This window comes from Acipenser ruthenus, chromosome 22, assembly GCF_902713425.1.
Source record: "Acipenser ruthenus chromosome 22, fAciRut3.2 maternal haplotype, whole genome shotgun sequence".
NCBI lineage: Eukaryota > Metazoa > Chordata > Actinopteri > Acipenseriformes > Acipenseridae > Acipenser > Acipenser ruthenus.
The window spans coordinates 27528781-27547301 of NC_081210.1; the positions used below are offsets into that span (position 1 = coordinate 27528781).

Here is an 18521-nt window from a genome sequence, read left to right on the forward strand (position 1 = left end):
TAAAACCTCCTGCTGATTTATAAATGAGATACTGTTGAAAGAAGCTTCAGTTTAATAACATGATTTAGTGATTACTCAAATATTCTCATTATATATCTTGCTATGTGAACTTTAAATGCCATTCAGGTATTACGGGCATCAAATACCTCTCCTCCAATTAATTTCAGAGCAGATTCTCCAAAGGATTACCATAATCTTTGAATAAAACAATCCGAAAGTCCAGATTCCTTATAATGCATCCCAGTGATGGGAGTGCATATGAATGGACAAATCTGCTTCCACCACTTATTAAACTGTTTTTATCTCATAAACCCCTTTTGGCTTGCGACTATATTTTTAGTGTTATAAATTGATTAACTTTGGCCTATGATCTGCTGGGGCTGCCCTATTTTTAAGCATGTCTTAGTTACATGGTTTTAACCTCTATTCATATCAACGATAGAGATATTTTTACACATACAATTTACTTTTACAATCCATTCAATCTGATATGATGTTTCCCTTAGATTGTGCTCCCAGGGATACTTTATTTTTGGTTCACACAAACAAAAAAACTAAAACAAAAAAATTCCCTTATTAACATGTAGTTTCCGCTTTGAAAGTCTATATTGAGAATTTGTTTTTGTATGCTTTATCCACACATCTCATATGTAAGATTTATAACATAAAGTACACAGGACCAACATTACAACATTGTTGAGATGCTGTAATAATGAGTCCTGCCACTCCCTTAAACACTGTGTGAAGATAACTACAGGAAACAGGTAGATGGCAGGATCACTGCAAGCTGCTGAAAAGAGAGACTTGCATGTAGCTTGTAAACAACTACATTTACATAACTGATTTTGTGGCTAAAGACTTTAAAAAAAACATACAAATAAAGATGTCATTTATGTATTTATTTATCTGCCACTTTATTATATAGACCAAACAAATACAGCAGTCCTCACAGGGGTAGTTTACAGCCCAGTCCTGCTTATTAAAACCTAATAAATATATGCAATACATTAGAAAATATAGCCTGTGGTGCCTCTGTAGGAAATGAATGGGGAATAACTTTAGTTTGCTAGTGTTACAGCAGAGAAGAGCGAGAGCCCAAAACCATTTTTTTAGTTGCTCTTTAAAAAAAATAATTCAGTACCAATTACCTCAGTGCTGTGCAAAACAAACAATCGATGCTGTAATGCCAAGTACTGCATAATTCAAACTGAATTGGAAAAAAGTGCAAATGCAGTATCATCTTTCACAAACAGAGGTCAGTAGGGACAATGGTCACACTGCCGTATTCATACCCATGTAGTTAAATGTATTTCTTTGTGCTATCAAAGTTTTGTGTGTGGAAGTGTATGTGTGTGTTCTCTAAATCTGGGACTGTTATTGACTAAATTACTACAGACTGTGCATACGGTTGTGTTTGTGTTAGGCGTTACTAATGTCACCGCAGCATGTAATCCTGGACTTGATTCATAAATCATTTTTATCAACATCGCTATGATCCATTATCTGTTCACTGGTGGAGAAAAGCCTTTCTGACTATCTGCCGGTCCCCTTGTCATGCTTGTCCTATTCCTGCCTCTCATTTCTTCAACCTGTTTTCTGTTGTCTGTTTCTTGACTACATGTCTTCTGGATGCCATTCAGTGGTGATGAACAGCCCTGTCCACTAGGTGTCTGTTTTTACTGGGTCATGTCCAAACAATTTTGCTGCACGTTTTAAGTGTTTCACCTCTTTAGCTTTGCTCCCATTATATAATGACAACGTTTTAGTGTGCCTGCTTGGTACTCATGTGTTTAAATTTCTAATTAACACAGATCTAGAACGTGTTGCATAGCAATTTACAATTTATGGTAATTTTCAAGAAGTAATCCCAAACGTATCACTACCTAAAACACAATTGAGCTTAATGGGTGCAAATATTTGCACTTCCCACATACAGTAACTGTCAGACTGGCACCGAAAAAAATCATGTTAATTTAAAGGCAAAACATTTTTTGTGATAAATGTGCAATGTAATGTACTAAAAGTGTATGCAGTGTTTGATTACGGACTACCTAATATATGGTAGTTAAATAATAGTGCTAATCAGGGTCTATGAAATCAGACTATGGTGTCTAACTCTGAGTTTCTTGAAAATGTCACTGGATATACAGTAAGAAGATTTTCAATTATTATACAATCACTGCTGTGTTTGAATTGTCATACTGTAATATCCACATATGCATTGCAGTATCTGTTTAAGGTTTGTCTTGCAGTGGGCATTATAAGGAACCGTTCAGTACAATATTAGTGTGGTTCATTATTGTGTTGTATCTAAAAGAAAACTAAAGTTTCCTCTAACTTTTATTAAGGGCTCGAGCTTTATTCATGAATTAACAAGAATGTTACTAATAATGAAATACATTTTTTAAATTCTAATTTCCCCCAAACCATTGAATCACATATTTGATTAGACCTGTGAGCAGTCATTGCTGAATGAACTCAATACCCAAACCTCTTGATAGGAGTGTAGTAGAAGTGTAATACATGTCTCTGGCACTCAGTCTAATGACAGAATGAATGGTAAATCACCATGACCGCTAATGGACTATCCTCTAAGTAGACAGCGTATTTTATTGTCTATATAGCAGGTGTAAGAGAAAGTGGTGGGTATCGCAGATCAACATCCAGTATGCATACTGAGTTAATGCATGTATATAACACATTTCTTTTGAGCCTCGTGATGCTTATCTGTTGTATCTGTTTTTTCTTGCAGCAAAGTGAAAGACCAGATGTAACAACTAGCAAAGGTAAGCAACTTTTTTAAAAATCCATGCCAGTTATGTTGGGCGGACTCACTGATTTCCAACTGCAATATTTCTGGATCGCAAATGTGTCCATATTCCAAATTTGGGAAACCGTATTTTTCACATTGAAGCACGGTGCATATATCCAGGCCACTTGAGTTGTACACAGTATGTGGAAGTGAACTGCAATTCCAATACAGTGCTTGTAGATCCCTGAAGAACATGTGAGGTAGTAGTAGTTCAGTGGCTTTATGGGTTAAGTTGCTTTGAACTCCCACTCTGTTTTGCAATTGATCTTTATTCCAGCCCATTCATCATGCCACAGCAGTCTAAGTTGGATCGAAGTACTTGTCTTCTCCACCCATCCGCTTCCTCAGTTACAGATTGTGTGTCCTGTGAGCAACACGGAGAATTAGCGTAGATCTCCACAGGTGGAGTCGTATTACTAAATCTATAACACAGGACATTAACTAAGTGTTGTGGAAAAATTGGCTTACACTAAATCAAAGTAAAAAAAAAAATAAGGTCCCTTAAAACAGCATTTCAACAGAATTAAAGGTTGAAGGGAGAATTTTGTTACACTACCGTATTTAGAAGTAAGGGCATTTATTTTTGTTGAAGCCTTTAACACCTGGGGGGCAGCACATCCCTTTTGTAATGCTTCATCTAACATTATAAGTCGAGAGGGTTCTCTTTAAAAAGTTATCTGAGTTACACAAGACTACCAAGCAGTGATTATAACCGTATCTCGTATTGACTTTCTGGCTAGGCAACAGACATCAGTATTACAGACCATAACATTGGTACATGCCTCAAAATACAGGTAAACTAACTACATTGAATTATACTGTAGTTAGAATAATCTAACATGTACTACCTTACATGCCCGTAACACAAATCTGTGAATGAGGATGGGGCTCCTTACATTAACAACATGTATTAAACAAAGTTATTTTTCGATCATGTGATTTTATTGTTAGATGACGTATTAAAATAACGTAAGAAAGGTAAAATTACAATGCAGCTACGGCCTTAAAGATGCAGTACCTCAAAGAATTGTTTAGAGTAATGTAAATAAATGAATGAAATCATTCCCAGTAGATCATCGGGCTTCTGTTTCTATTGGTGCATAAAAGGCTGTCCAGTCATATAAGATATATTTTTTTCAAGCTTTATATCATCCTTTCTTACCAGCACTGCTTATGCTTTGGTAATATGAAGTTTTGTATGTTTTTTCCTGAGGTTGGTCACATTAATCAACATGCCCTAGTTTAGTCTTGGGAGTGAGCGATTTACCAGTGCAGTTTCTGTGAAGTTTGCATGATACATGTAACTAGTACACAATAACAGCAAGCAATTTGTGAGATGACTTTAGTTGACATGGATCTAAAATAAATCTGTGACATTTAAAGGCTGTAGATGCATTTCAAAATTTCTCAATGGTCATGTGTTTTATTTTCATCTGTTTGTAAGTACAGTAATTGGACACATACCATTGCAGCAGATGTTTATTTTGTAGGTGCGGCATGTTTTTATCACTAAGGTATAGTCTGAAGTGTTTGATTGTACAAGATTACTGTTCTACAAACTCTTACACCATAATGGTTACATTATGGTTTCTATAATATGACAAACATCATTTGCATTTATTTAAAGAGTCAACAGTACCACTCTGTTAGATGCTTTTCCAAAATAGAATTACCATGCATAGTCCCTGACTCCATTTAAATGGGCATCCAGATTTGCATGTATTAATAATGCACACTTCTGTGAGGGAAAATACATTTAAGTGGAAGCATCATGCATTCCCAGTTGGGACATCCAAAAAAAAAAATGTGTATGATTAATAAATGAAAATCCCAATATCCATTTAAAGTATTACATGAACTGATGAGGTTATAAAATGCCAAGCCATAAGTAAGCAGATTTCTCATCATTGCTTTCTAAAGGCTATTTTTAGTGTGTAGGAGTTTGTAGAGATCATTTGAAAAATATATTACTTGTCACTGCTTGTAATGCACCATTGCATGCAAATCTCATTGAAAGCAAGACTGACCTTGAGCTAGAATGCCGTGAGGTTTGCAGGTTATTGCATTTAAAAAAAGACACTGGTTTTTAAAAGTGGTTCAATTTAATTGTAAGCTTTAATTCACATTTTAAAGTGCACAATCCATCTAGATCAAGGCTATGTACTGCACATACAAGAGCTCCTAGTTTGTCAGCTTGCCCACACCAAATTTCTCAATACTAGATTAACACTGGAAGTTATGCTAAATGGGAAGTAATTATCTTTTCAAATCAATATGTAAAAATGTACATAAATACTTCCTTCTACACATGACAGACGTTAACATCCAACACGTTGAGACATTATTGAAAACCCTGCCCCAGGTTATATGCTGTAATCTTTGTGGTGCTGTCCATGGTGCTGATCTTCTGCAGTTGTCCATTTTAGATGAGTCGGAATTCACAACGTCTTGCACATCAAAGAGCGCTCTGGTTTGTGACAAACATGTCTTTCAAAAGCAAAAGTTTTTAAACTTGCTGCACTGTGTTTTTGAAGCACAGGATGGCAGGCTATCGCATGCAGTTATGTATTGATACATTCACAATGCATTTAGCATGAAACCCACATTCGATTACAATGTAATTACAGCGAAGTTAAGGGAGTAATGTAACGTGTGACCAACCCTAAAGTTGTTGGTTTTGCGACGGAGCATTTAGTGCACAAACCCGTAATGACTTGCAGATGTACTTCTGTTGGTATTAATGGTCATATTTGTCATGAGCAATTAAAACATAAAATATGCACAATTTAGCACTGGTTTACTGTAGTGGAAATGAGCATCCAATCATTGAACAGTATGTTGGGGCTGTGTAGTATATTTTTTTGTTAGCGTATAATTCATGCTTTTGAAAGATGCCAGATTTGACAGCAGTAGCCATTAACGAGGTCTCTTCAGAGCTGTGGTAGAGCAGCTGCAGTGTAACCATTCCAACACAGTCCTGCCAATGTGCCATAAACACAGACCCAGTCCTAGTATACTGGATTACTGAACTAGGGAGTTCAGACCCTGGTAAATAGGTTTTCCTCTCCTCTAGCTCCAACTACTACACCTACTGACACTTTATTTGTATTTAACATATATTTATCTAGGTTAAAAACAATCAAACCTATTGAATGCAAAGATTTTTCAAAGGTAACCTGGTTACAGCTTTAAAAACATATGCTGTATCTTAAACAACTGGCCTAAAACATAAATACAATTCAGCAAAAAGAGATTTCAATTTGTTTTTGAATTTCTGTTATCCATGTGCTCTGATCGGATCAGGGCAGGATTACTGTAGCAGTGGCCTTATTGTTCAAATTCCTGGCGCCTGGTCATTTCAAAGACATACCCAAACAAGGGGACTTGTATTTTGAATTATATAATAACACTGCCACAAGGTGCAATGAAAGCTGAGACCCCTGGCATAATTGAGAGGCAGCCAGAGATGTCCCCATTGGCTCAGAGTACAGTTTTGAAATGAGGACGTTGGTCCACTAGGAATTGGGTTTGCGATCATCAACATTTTTACAAAGGCTGTCAGATCAAACTCCAAAGGCGGGCTGGATTCAAAACGGCTGTCTAGAGGTGAAAAGCTTGCATTTGTAATCCCACCCTGACAAGCGCCCTGCAGAGTGGCATTGTGATCTCATTTAGCTCATATAATATTCTCTTCTATCACCAAGGTTTTAGAAGGGCTTAGAAGATCAGGATGTTATCCAGCCAGGTTTTCAATGGCAGTTTGTCACTCTGTAAAGGACGCAGGTTATTAGCATAGCCCTGTGGGAAGTGACAGTATGAATCAGACGCTTTCAAGTCGGGTTATTTAATTCAGTAAACACACTCACTGTGAAATGTTTGCATCAGTGTTGGCCCAAACCTGATTGTTTTTTTTACATTTTTTTTTTATTCATTACTTCTCCAGATACTCACTCAAATAATGTTGACATTTTGTCCAGTTCATGGTTTTAATGAAGTGATATAACAGCTCTAAGTGATTCCTGTAGCATCCCACAGCTTGAATGACAGCTTCATGATTTCGCTTTGAATGGAGGTTTTGTTACAGATCAGAATTTCAATGCGAGTGAATGTAGATCCCATCAGTTTCAGACAGACCGCTTATCCTTGTAAAAAGTGTGAGACAAGCGATATGATGGCTCTTTTCAAATAAATAATGTAATACTCCATCGTCAAGCTTCAACATATGGGAATCTCAAAGCTTTGGTAGCGATACCAATAAACGTTGTCTCTTATTTTCTGTTGTCTAGCTTGTATTTCCCATTAAAACTGACTCTCGACCAGCTGGAGCAGTTTTCTTTGATGAGTTCTATAAGATCTGATTTGATTTTACAGGATGACAAATTGCCCCCACAAGGATGTGGCTCTGCTTCAGGCTAAAATGATGTCACCAAAAAATACAGAGGACCTTGTCTATTGTGACTTTTTCTGCCTTCAATAAACTGTGTAACAGAACTGAGTTCACTACTGAACAGGCTCAGTCTGCAAGGGGCTGGACTGTCAGCTGTGAACAGGTTAAAGTTGAGTAAAAGTAGGTTGAACATATGGATGGTCACAATGTATGTAGACATTGTTGTGAGAGAGAGAGAGAGAGGCATGCATTGTTTTTCCAAATAAATACCCAGAGTTGTGTTTGATCTAACTAACAATGCCTTCCTAATTACATTTTATTCATATGCATTCTTCATTCTGTCATTAAATGGGGAGTTTTTCCTGCTCACCTCTGAGTTAATTCCTCTTGCCAGCCCTGACCTATGTTGTGGCAATGATTACCATGTATGTTAATTGCATGTGACAGAAAGTTAAATATTTGCTGTAGAAAGTGATTCCTTTGTGGTCTCTGGCAAGGTGATTTACTGGTAATTAACCAGTGTGACATAGAGCTCTTTCACAGGACTGCGTTTGTTTGTCAACAGTGTTTTAGCAGGTAGCACCACCAGTTTGGGGAATTTTATAATGGCTTTATTGTTTTTAAGGAGAATTGAATTTTAATGTTTCTTGAATAGATTCTACAGACATACCAGGTTATTGAACTCAGGTGTCATACCGAGTCACAATATGAGAAGCTTCCAGGTGAATGTATCAGTGCGGCATCCATTACATTCACCCACTTACTATGGATCCAATCATACAGGTGTCACTGTAAACAATAAAAGCACACAGGTTACAAAGAAAGCAGGGGTGTTTATCAGAGGGAAGGAACATTGCCTCCATCCGAAAGAAAGACCCTCATTTTACCAGGTGTATCCTCATCTGGTATATTCCTTGAGACAAAGTATTTCAGATGAAACTCTGCTGAATTCCATAAACTAGTACTGTATTTCCAAAGATTCTTCACTTTGACTATTCAAAAGGAGTGTTTATCTGAAAAACAAAAATCTTTTTTTTCTCTCTCTCTCTCCAGCTTTCGCTAGTGCTTTAGATTTGTATGTGTTCACAGGTTTTACTTGGAAAACCATTACCTAACAATAATAGTTTTTTAAGCTTTAAAATGTATCCTACTTTAAGACACACAGGCCACTGAACACAGGCTTCTTGTTGATGGCTTTACCTGCATCCCTCTATTAAACACAGCACACTGCTCTTATAGAGAAGATATTGATTTGTCAAGCTCTAGATTTTTTTTTAACCTCAAAATCCCAATCAAGGATTGCTACAGTAAACATTCCGCAGATGATAGTATGACGTATGTTAGAAATATGTGCTGGCGATGTCTGACGATATTTATTCAAGCTATTGTGTTTTTGCTTCTGACTTCTATAAAGCTGCATTTGGCAATGTGACTGCGTGTCCTCCTGTCATATGGGATTCAAACGCAGTCCTTGCTGTTGCGAGACCCCCTGCAGAACAGGTGCCAGAAGGATTTATTCTGGTCTGTGAAGAGGTACACTTTTATGTATACAAATGTGAAGGGAGAAATCAAGACGACAGTATGTCATTGAAAATAGCTCCTAATAAAACAAAGTGATAAGACGTATCAGAGCATGCTTTGAAGGGGCTGTGATTGTGTTGTTTTTTTTGTTCTTCCCCTGTGAATTCAGCTAGACACAGGATTCATATTTCAAGTTCTTTTTCTTGCTTTCTTGCACTGATAAAGCAGTGTCTATCCGCTGGTTACTCAAACAAGGTTCAAGCAAACATACAGCATCTTGCTGCAGAATCCTTGTTGACCGCCACAAGCTTTCTATTGGTTGTAATGAGTGATGCAATTGGTGGTTAACAAACAGTGATTGATGGGCCATTGCAGATAGCACACTGTATTGCATTGCAGAACTGCATTCCTGCTTGAACATGTACACAATATAAAGATCACCCACTTGTATCTGATGTGTGTGTGGGTGTGTGTATAATATATATATATATATATATATATATATATATATATATGGACCATATGTATGAGCTGCAACACACTGACACAAACAAAATATTTTCATGGATCTTTTTATACAGGATAAAAGTGCCTTAACCCCTTCTCTCCAATATTTGCAATGATAAAACACAATCTCTAGTATACAGCTTGTTATACATTGTGCAACCACGTCTGGTGCATTGTTAACAAACAAAAGACTCAACAGTACTGTATACAGTACATTTTTAACAAGAGCCTCCGGTTCTGAGGTGAACTGGCAGTTAGATTTAAAGAAGGAACAGCAGGGTGCTGTGGAGTGCAGGAACCCATTCAGGGATTATTTATTTATTTCTTAGCAGATGCCCTTATCCAGGGCAGGATTGCAGTGGAGCTCACAGATACTGTACTGTACTGTGGAGCTCCAGGACTGCGGCATTGTTATCTACTACAGTGTTTTGGAACTTCTAAACTGAAGTGTCGTCCCCCCCCCCCCCCCTTCCTTTTAATTTAGTGTTGAAATAAGTAGGCTAGGAAAGTAAAAAGCAAAAGGGAGGTACATAAAAAAAGAAATGCTGCATGTCTGTAGAAGCAGAAGCAGCAAGCATCCTTGCCACCCTACATTTCTGTATTGTGTCGTGTCATGACTCATTATTGACATTTTAAAAGACTTCATTATGACAGATGCTGAAGTTGTGGTGGGAGGATGATGATAAGGAGGAGGAGGCAGGGAGGGGGAGGGTGCTCTCTGTAGGAGGACAAACTGTTATTTTATTGCCTGGCCTGAGAAAATCCAGGACACTATTCCTTTGTGGTAAGTCATGGTCAATTATATGCAACCTGATTTGACAATTTGACAGACTATCAGTGTGTGTAAGAGTGGGTCGTTTCTGTGGGGAGATTTGAATAGTTAACCTTAAAATAGGTAATTTGCATTCGAGGCTCTGCGAAAGACTACGCTTAAAGGAACAGATCACTGGTTACATTGATTCCTGATGGCACCTTCCATTTTAATAACTTATTTTCCTTCTTAAGAAAGATTTCATGCAAATCAATAAGTCATCAAATCATCTGCAGCATACGGATGGGGGGAAGTCTTACTACTAAGGAAAGGACGTACACACCTTCATATCTAAACAAAACCATTGATTTCAAGGGTTTCCAAGAGACATGTCTCTTGATGAGTGAATATTGTCCTAACTGCTGGAATATGTGTTAATAGAGAAATGCAGAGAAAATCGATGTTAAAGTGAATGGCACGTCTAGTTCAGCAGTGTGGAGTAGTGGTTAGGGCTCTGGACTCCTGACTGGAGTGTTCATGGGTTCAATCCCAGGTGGGGGGACACTGCTGTTGTACCCTTGAGCAAGGTACTTTACCTAGCTTGCTCCAGTAAAAACCCAACTGTATAAATGGGTAATTGTATGTGAAAAATAATGTGATATCTTGTAACAATTGTAAGTCGCCCTGGATAAGGGTGTCTGCTAAGAAATATAATAATAATAATAATAATAATAATAATAATAATAATAATAATAATATATCTTAGTAGCCTTCACCGCAATGATAATTAAATAACCTGTAAGTAAGGGCAGGTTCATGCTAGTCGTCAAGCCTGCAGACCTCGTGCTAAAAAGAAACGTTGTTATGTAGTCCAATTAGACATTTGATCGTGCCTTTGTGTAACTTTATTGTTAAATTTGAGCAAATCAGTAAATATTTAGATATCTCCCAAATATTTATGATTTATATTGCTGCATTTAACTTTAGCTCTAGTGTTTTTTTTTGTTTTTTTTTACAGTGCACTGTGTATGTTTTGAGTGCTTACAGGGATTGCTGAACTACCCACATCAAGAGTCATAAAATATAAAAAGTGTCATGTTTCATGGGAGTATGGTGCAAGCACGCCCTTGGTTTTTCTATCCCATCACATCCAGAGGTTTAAAGCAAGCTCTACCGGAGAGCTGCTGAGATTGGGAGTTAGATGAGAATAAAGAGGAGGACACTGCTAGGGGGTTATCTTTGAGGATATCAAGGAGATTATAACAGCTGCTTTTATAACCAATTGCACGCCTCACTGCAGAGCATTGCTTTTAGGGATGACAGAGCGGCTCCATCGCTCATGATTGTGAATGATATCAAACTCAGATGAAATCGTCAAAGAAAAAAGAATAGCTGTATCAGAAATCATTTATTATATCATGTATTCTCCTCTCTCTCTCTCTACCAACGTTGCATATATATATATATATATATATATATATATATATATATATATATATATATATATATATTTTTTTTTTGTAAAAGCCATTATATAAGGATAGCGCTGCCATAATAAAAATGTAATCATAGTGAAGATCATCTTAAGTTAGTGTTGCTACTGCCTTCCAGTTACTACAGGTCACATCTTACCCTGAGCCTAACGTTGGCAAGGAATCCTGAAAAGCTATTTCATCCATCATTAGAGTTACTCGTACTGCTGAAATCTTGCAGCATCTACTAAAACTGCCAAGCAGCATACATGGGGGCACCTTTTTGTAAATCAAACTGAACAGAAGTTTTACTAGGAAAAGGAATGCCTTAATAAATAACCCAAGTCAACCATTCACTATGGCTAATGATCTTTAGATAAGCCATTAAGGAGAGTAAAAGTGCTGGGAGTCACTTAATTATACCCTACGTTTGGGTGTTCTAAAAATGCAGAAATATAACTTAATAGAATGAGAATTTATTATGGGCTGGATCTGTCAGATGGCTTTTGATCTAAAACTCTGTCTGCAACCACGCCGTTTTGATAAATGTTTCAGTGCCTTGGAGGGCGATTCGGAATAGATTCAAGGGCATTTCAAGTGTCATTCCTTTTCTTTCTTAAGGGTATTTAACCCCTATATTTAAAACAGACCATCTTATTTTAATTAATGTTTGCACGGAGTATACTGTATATAATATGTAACAAAATAATGTGGCGGTCACCATATTCATTGTAAACTACAGAATCCCTCCTGTACTGTATATCCAATGTTGTTTCATCACTTAATTAACACCTTCCTTTCATAGCCCCCTGCCCAGATTTTAACCAGACTCCAATGGGTGGCTCTGGGAACATGACAGAATCGAATTTACTGTTAGTGTTCTATAAATCATTTTGATGGATTACACTTTTTCTCCAAAGAAGCTTTATTATCTTAAGAGGTTGCTCGACACCACGGTACTTGCCTGCGCTCGTATTGCACTTAACGTTATTTACTACAGACAAGAGGGTTTCTTAGGTACATGTTTGGTTTTATTTATTTATTTATGTGCTTCCTGCTTTTAACTTTGGTTGCATGGCATTTGTGGGAGATTGAGAGAGAATGAGAGAATATGGGGGGGGGGGGGGGGGGGGCTCACTCTGCCACAGTAATGGAGCTAACGGCATTATTCCAGTGGACAGCTTGCTGATCCACGGAGCGTAAAACAACTCTTATTCAAACTTTATGATTCAAGAGACTGCCGTTTCTCCCTCACAGCATATAAAGTATGTGTCACTTGCCTGTGCACTTACTTTAACCCTGGTTTCTGATGAATTATAAATGATAGACAATGTCAGAATTTGCTTTTAGTGCTCCCGTGTGAATGGTTGTGTGGCTGTACTGGATTGGCAGCCATAATATCAGTGTCTGAAGCCACTGGCTGGAAAATGTAGTGTAGCTGTTGCTAAACAACCTCTCAGGGATGTCTTTGGCTTTTTTTGTACAGTATATGAAACATTTACATAAACTATTTTTGTTCCAGGTAACTAAATAAAGTAATGTCATGCACTATTATTATTATTATTTATTATTATTATTATTATTATTATTATTATTATTACAATTTCATGGTTCAGCTTGTCTTTTCCTTTAAATCACACACCCCCCCAAAGAAAAGAAAAGGAGCTGAACTAAGCAAGACAAGCTTAATGTACTGTATAGAATGCAGATTTAGCAATGGGTGGCCTATTCAATGAGGGTGTTTTAAGTAGAATTAGCCTAGTTTCAAGTTCAGCCAAGAGCGGCCAGCATTACCTGTTATTGATACAGTAACGGTAATGAAAGGATTTTGACCAAGCTGCTTGTATAAAAGAAAGCACAAACCAGAAAACTCTTTCATTGGCCTCTGTATATGCAGTTTGGTCAATTGCCAGCTGGAATTACAGGATTTGTACAAACTAAGTGATTTTGCAAGGGGGGAGAAGCTAAATAGCTTTTGCTGTTCCACATGATTTGTGCATTTGGTACAGCAAAAGAGGAAATTGATTATCTTTCACTCTCGAGCCTCTGTTTTATGTGCCAGACAGACCGTTATCTAATGGGTTTAGACTACAGGTTTAGAATCTGTCAGACATTACTGCAGTTTTAGGGATTCTAATAAACAAGGCATCCAACGTTTTCTATTAAACGTGCGTTTAAAAGAAAATAATCGAACTTAAAGATTGACACTAAAGCGTGAAGTGAGGAATGATTTTTGGCATCTGCATTTATCAAGAAGATGGAGATCATTTCCCAAACCTCATCATGTTGTCAAGTGTGCAGATTGCAGATTTCTGTGCTTTAAAATTACTTTTATAAAATGACACAATGAGCTACATTCTGTCGGTAAAACACTGGTTATAGGGCAGTACCTTGGTCATTGACCCTGTCTGTGTGGTAGCTCATACTGTCTCTTTCTGACATGGTCCTCTACCAAATGGTCATGCCCTTTAACCAGTGTTAACCCTTTATACAGGGTTCTGTTGCTTAATTATAGTATTTGATCAATCTGTCATGCTGTATTGTTTTAGAATTTTGTCACATCTTGATTTGTATGTGCAGCGGGCATTGTTGTGAGATACACTGCCGTTACGGATTCTGTCCTGTCCCCTGTCAGTGAGATGAGAAGCGGTTTAAAAGCTGTAAAACCAAGACTGCAGATGAGCCTGCCTCTTTTGCATTGTGGTTAAGATGCTTGCTTGCAGTTCGCTCCCAGTGTCTGCCCTGTTACACATGCAGGACTTCAGTACTGAGGTTTTGTGTAAAATGTTTTGTGGGTCTTTTAAAGATTAAGTAGTGGGGTTTTGAAAAATATAGAGCTACACGTCCCCACGCTTTGCTACAGATGTTTAACGTACCTGTAATTTTTCTTTTCATTGTTAACATCCTGACCACTTTTTACACTTCATAATGGCTGCTCTAGTGCACTGGGGTTTGAGATCTGTCTTCTAAATCACTGCAGAAGAGCTATTTAAAAATTTAAAAAATCTTTTTAGTGATTCAAGAAAATCATTATGTGCTTGATAAAAAATAAATAAATAACAATAATAATAGATGTATAATTCTGTAGTCATGTTTTCGAGAAAGGTTACATACTGTGCCAATGCAGTGTCCTCTATTATGTTGTTACCTTCTTAAAGCATTCATCCTAAATCCTTAACAGAGCATTTTTTGTGCTATTCTTTGGGATGATTTTCTCAAGATGGAAAGATTTAATCCTGGATCTGCGCTTTTGTGTTTCATACAAACCATAATTCTCTCATGGTGATCTACTATAATGTATTTAAACGCATATCCATAATGCAGTGTGATCTGATTGAGAGTGAATACTTTCTTCTGTGTCCTTTTTATGAACTTTTCTTTTAGTTTCTCACTTTATTTGCACACAACTTTAGTGATGCATTTGTAAACTTTAAACACATCAATATGGTTCAGTATTTTACAGTCTGTAGTTGATTATGCTGACACGCTCAGTATTGCCTTTCTTGAACACAAGGGTTGCTGTAAAATGTAATCGTTATCAACTACTGGATGCCATAACAAGACCCAAATAAGCAGTACACTAAGGGGGTTCTATATAGATTGCATACTACTAATGCTAGTACTGCATAGGGTTGTGTTACTAAATGAAGATGAGAGAATTGTGCAGTTCTAGTGTACAAAAGATTAATAGAACATATGCATGACACTTATCTTGAAAGGTCTTCTTGCAGGGAAAAAACAAACCTGTCTAGGTGCTTAACAGGTTCAAGAAATTCTTTCTTTGCTTACATACTGTCTATGATCTGTGGAGAATCATAGTGTGTCCTGTACATCATGAATGAATTGCTTTAAATAAACCTTGTGCCCTAGGCTTGTGCCATGCGGCTCTGAAAAATCAAAGCAACGCTATCAAACCAGCACGTAAATATGAGCGCATCAGTGCATCTGTCCATTTCAGGGCTGCTCCCGGGGCAGGGAAGGTAGAATTGTTCCCCCTGATCTGATGCAGGATCGATGCATCAAAGATCAATAACAACAAAAAAAGAGAGAGACAGAAAAGGGGATATTCAGGGGCAAGATGGTCCAGTGGGTTAACACACAAGCTCCTCTGGAAGCCTTGGCTTTACCTGGTTTTAATCTAGTTTAGGTCACTGATGACATGTGTTTGGTGGCCTCATCCTAGACCTCAACATAACACTAAACCGCCACCAAATACGACACAACTGTTGCAATTGTCAGTGTCTGCTGGAGAGAATCCCAGGACTGAATGTGAAGGGCTGTTGTTCAGTGCATTGGCAGAATCTTGTATTATTTATTTAGCTTTGTACACACTATGCCTGGCTATAGCCAATGTTATTGTCCCTCGCCTTTCATGACCATCATTGGTCATTCTATATTTTTTTTAATGGGTTTTTGCATGAGGACCCCAGTAAATGCGTCAAGTGTGCAGATTGGTCATTTTGCACTTTTCCCATGGTCATACTACGGATTCACAGTACCATGGTTTGCCATGCTTTTAAATTTGCTCTCTGGACTTTACAATGCTCACCTTTGCTTTACCATGCTTTCACTGTGCTTTATTACACTTTGTAACGTTTTTACCTCTTTTATAAGGGCAGTAACGCCAGTCCAGTTTCTTGTGGAGGTTGTGTTTGTACAGTGATTGTTGATAATCTGAGTAATATAAGTAATTGCCTATCATCCAGCTTTAATTGAAACAACATTGAACGCCAAAATGCGAGGGAAGCATGGGGAATTAAATGTGGGGGAAGCATGAGAAATTAATCCTACCGTAAAACTGAAGCAAAAAAAATGAATTGTGTATACTGTTTGTCTATTCTTACACTCAACATTTATTTTAAACTAATTAGTTTGTTTAATTAGTTTTCATCAGGCATGAAGATGTTAGCATTCTCTTGTACATTCTATTTAATTTCAGTTGATCTCGAGAGCCATAGTTTCCGACTATTAGCCTCCTCTCCAGTCTATATATATATATATATATATATATATATATATATATATATATATAAATGCATTGTTAAAGTTTAAAAAAAAAAAAAAAAACTTTAGTCATTTTAGCGTTATGTTAACAACCTGGACAGGTCTATTTTTCTCAATATAATTAGTGTTGCAGACTGTGGCTTTCTTGCATGTTGATCAGTTTTTAACCAAGGTAAATGGCTTTTTCTTTATGAGTGATAAATGAAACGCATTATATCTGTTTCAGGCAGAGCCGTGTGAGCTCATAAATAGCGCAGGCAGTTAGCGCCCAGTTTCACCTGATTACCTTTTCCATTACCATTCTTTATAATCTTGGTGGGAGAGGGAAGTCATTGGGTTTTAATAACACGCAGGGAATGTGGATATGAGGCTTATTTAATCAGTCAGCTCTGTGCAAATTCTGTGTTGATCTTGGAAGGTTTGATGACCTTTCAGCTTGGGATACCTTGTAAAATACATTTGCACTGCAAGATATTTTTATTGTCATTAATACTGAACATTTTTATTTGTTTCTGTAGGCAACTTGAGTAGTCTACTATTCATAATCAAGGTATATGCATCATACTATTTACAAATATAGCTTTTTAAGAGCAATAGACAACTTAGGAAATGTGTACTACATAATACACTATTCTACTAAAATAATTAGGACCTGTCTCCCTAATTGCATTTGGCAAATTCAACTTATGATGTTATGTGGCATGTGATCCCTGCAGCACTATAAAACTGAGCGAGCAGCATAATGTCTGCCACATATGAGGAAATGTAAAGACCTAACCGCATTCGAGACCACAGCTGGACAGTCATGTTGGTAGGCTTCTCTAAGACACATGTCATCTTCATGAGACTGTATGATCAATGGCAATCAGGGAAAAGGGTAGCCCAACCCAATTTATTAGGTACAGGTCCTCATTAAGTGGCTAAGCATTGTATGTATAAACGCAGTTTGTGAACATTTAATGAAAGCTTAACTTTTCCTACAGTACTGGAAAGAATTCAGCTTCATCCTAACAGAGAGTAGGTAGGCACTGAGTAGGTAGACATCTGCCTTCTAGGCTCAACACTATTGATATTCAGAAAAAGCAGGGCCGTCAGAAGTAATTTACCAGACTACATCACTAAGAAAACGCCTGACTTGATTTGTTTAGAGGTAATTAGGTTCAGCTGTTAAACTATATAAAGTAACCTGTGACGCGATGCAACCTGAGCTGGAGTGTCACGAGTGCAGAACATCAAACTTAAGTAACCGACCTCAAGAAAAACAAGCAGAGCGCTTGAGTTCTACAAGTGCTGCGTTATTGTGTGATTGTAACCAACCAGATTTGTCAGGTTTCTATCTAAATCTTTGTATTCTATGACATTCGGATTACATGCCGCGTCTGTCATTTTCGGATCAAATCTAATGGCAGCTGTTTCGGCAGAATGTGTTTTGATGTACTCTATATTAGTGTTAATCACTTCAGCTGGCTTTAAAATGTTTTCTGAATGGGTAAAACCCATTTTTCTCCTGTGATCCAACATCAATTCTTTGTTTATTCATAATAAGCTAGCATTTGTTTTGGAATTCTGTGATAGCAATGACCTTTTGTCATTCATTACTAATCCCTGAAACACTGTAAAACCTTGAGCCATGGTGCTGTGGGGGATGATAAAGCCTTTAGACCCGGCTTACAATTTCTACTATTATTTTTAGGATTCAAGCTGGGCTGCCTTCAATGGATCAGTTGCTGTTTAGGGATTTGGGTGAACATTAGAATAAAATGGGTTTGGCTGTCCAACGATTGTTTGGTCAGCAGATGCTCACACTATTATGTTGTCAAGGATTCAAACTAGACTTTATTTTTGAGATGCCTGCTGCAAATACATCACTGAGACGCCAAAGCAAACAAACTGTTCTTACAACATTTGACCACTAGTGGCACTGTTTGTTTGTTTGTTTATTTATTTATTTATTTATTTAATATAGACAGTTATAGCACATATTTTACCTTTTACTTTTACATCCTATTAGGTAAGATTCTTCAGCAAATAAAATCTATTCTAGTGTTGTATAAATTGTTAGGATTG

At 37.2% G+C, this 18521-nt stretch overlaps 1 protein-coding gene across 4 annotated transcripts in view; it reads left to right on the forward strand.

The window, feature by feature from the left end:
• Positions 1 to 18521, forward strand: part of LOC117431213 (follistatin-related protein 5-like) — a 99433-nt gene that overhangs the window by 12252 nt on the left and 68660 nt on the right. For all 4 annotated transcript variants that reach the window (XM_058996355.1, XM_058996354.1, XM_058996357.1 and 1 more), the window contains exon 3: positions 2753 to 2786. In XM_058996355.1, the coding sequence (XP_058852338.1) occupies positions 2753 to 2786 (34 nt within the window). The remainder of the gene's footprint in view (positions 1 to 2752; positions 2787 to 18521) is intronic.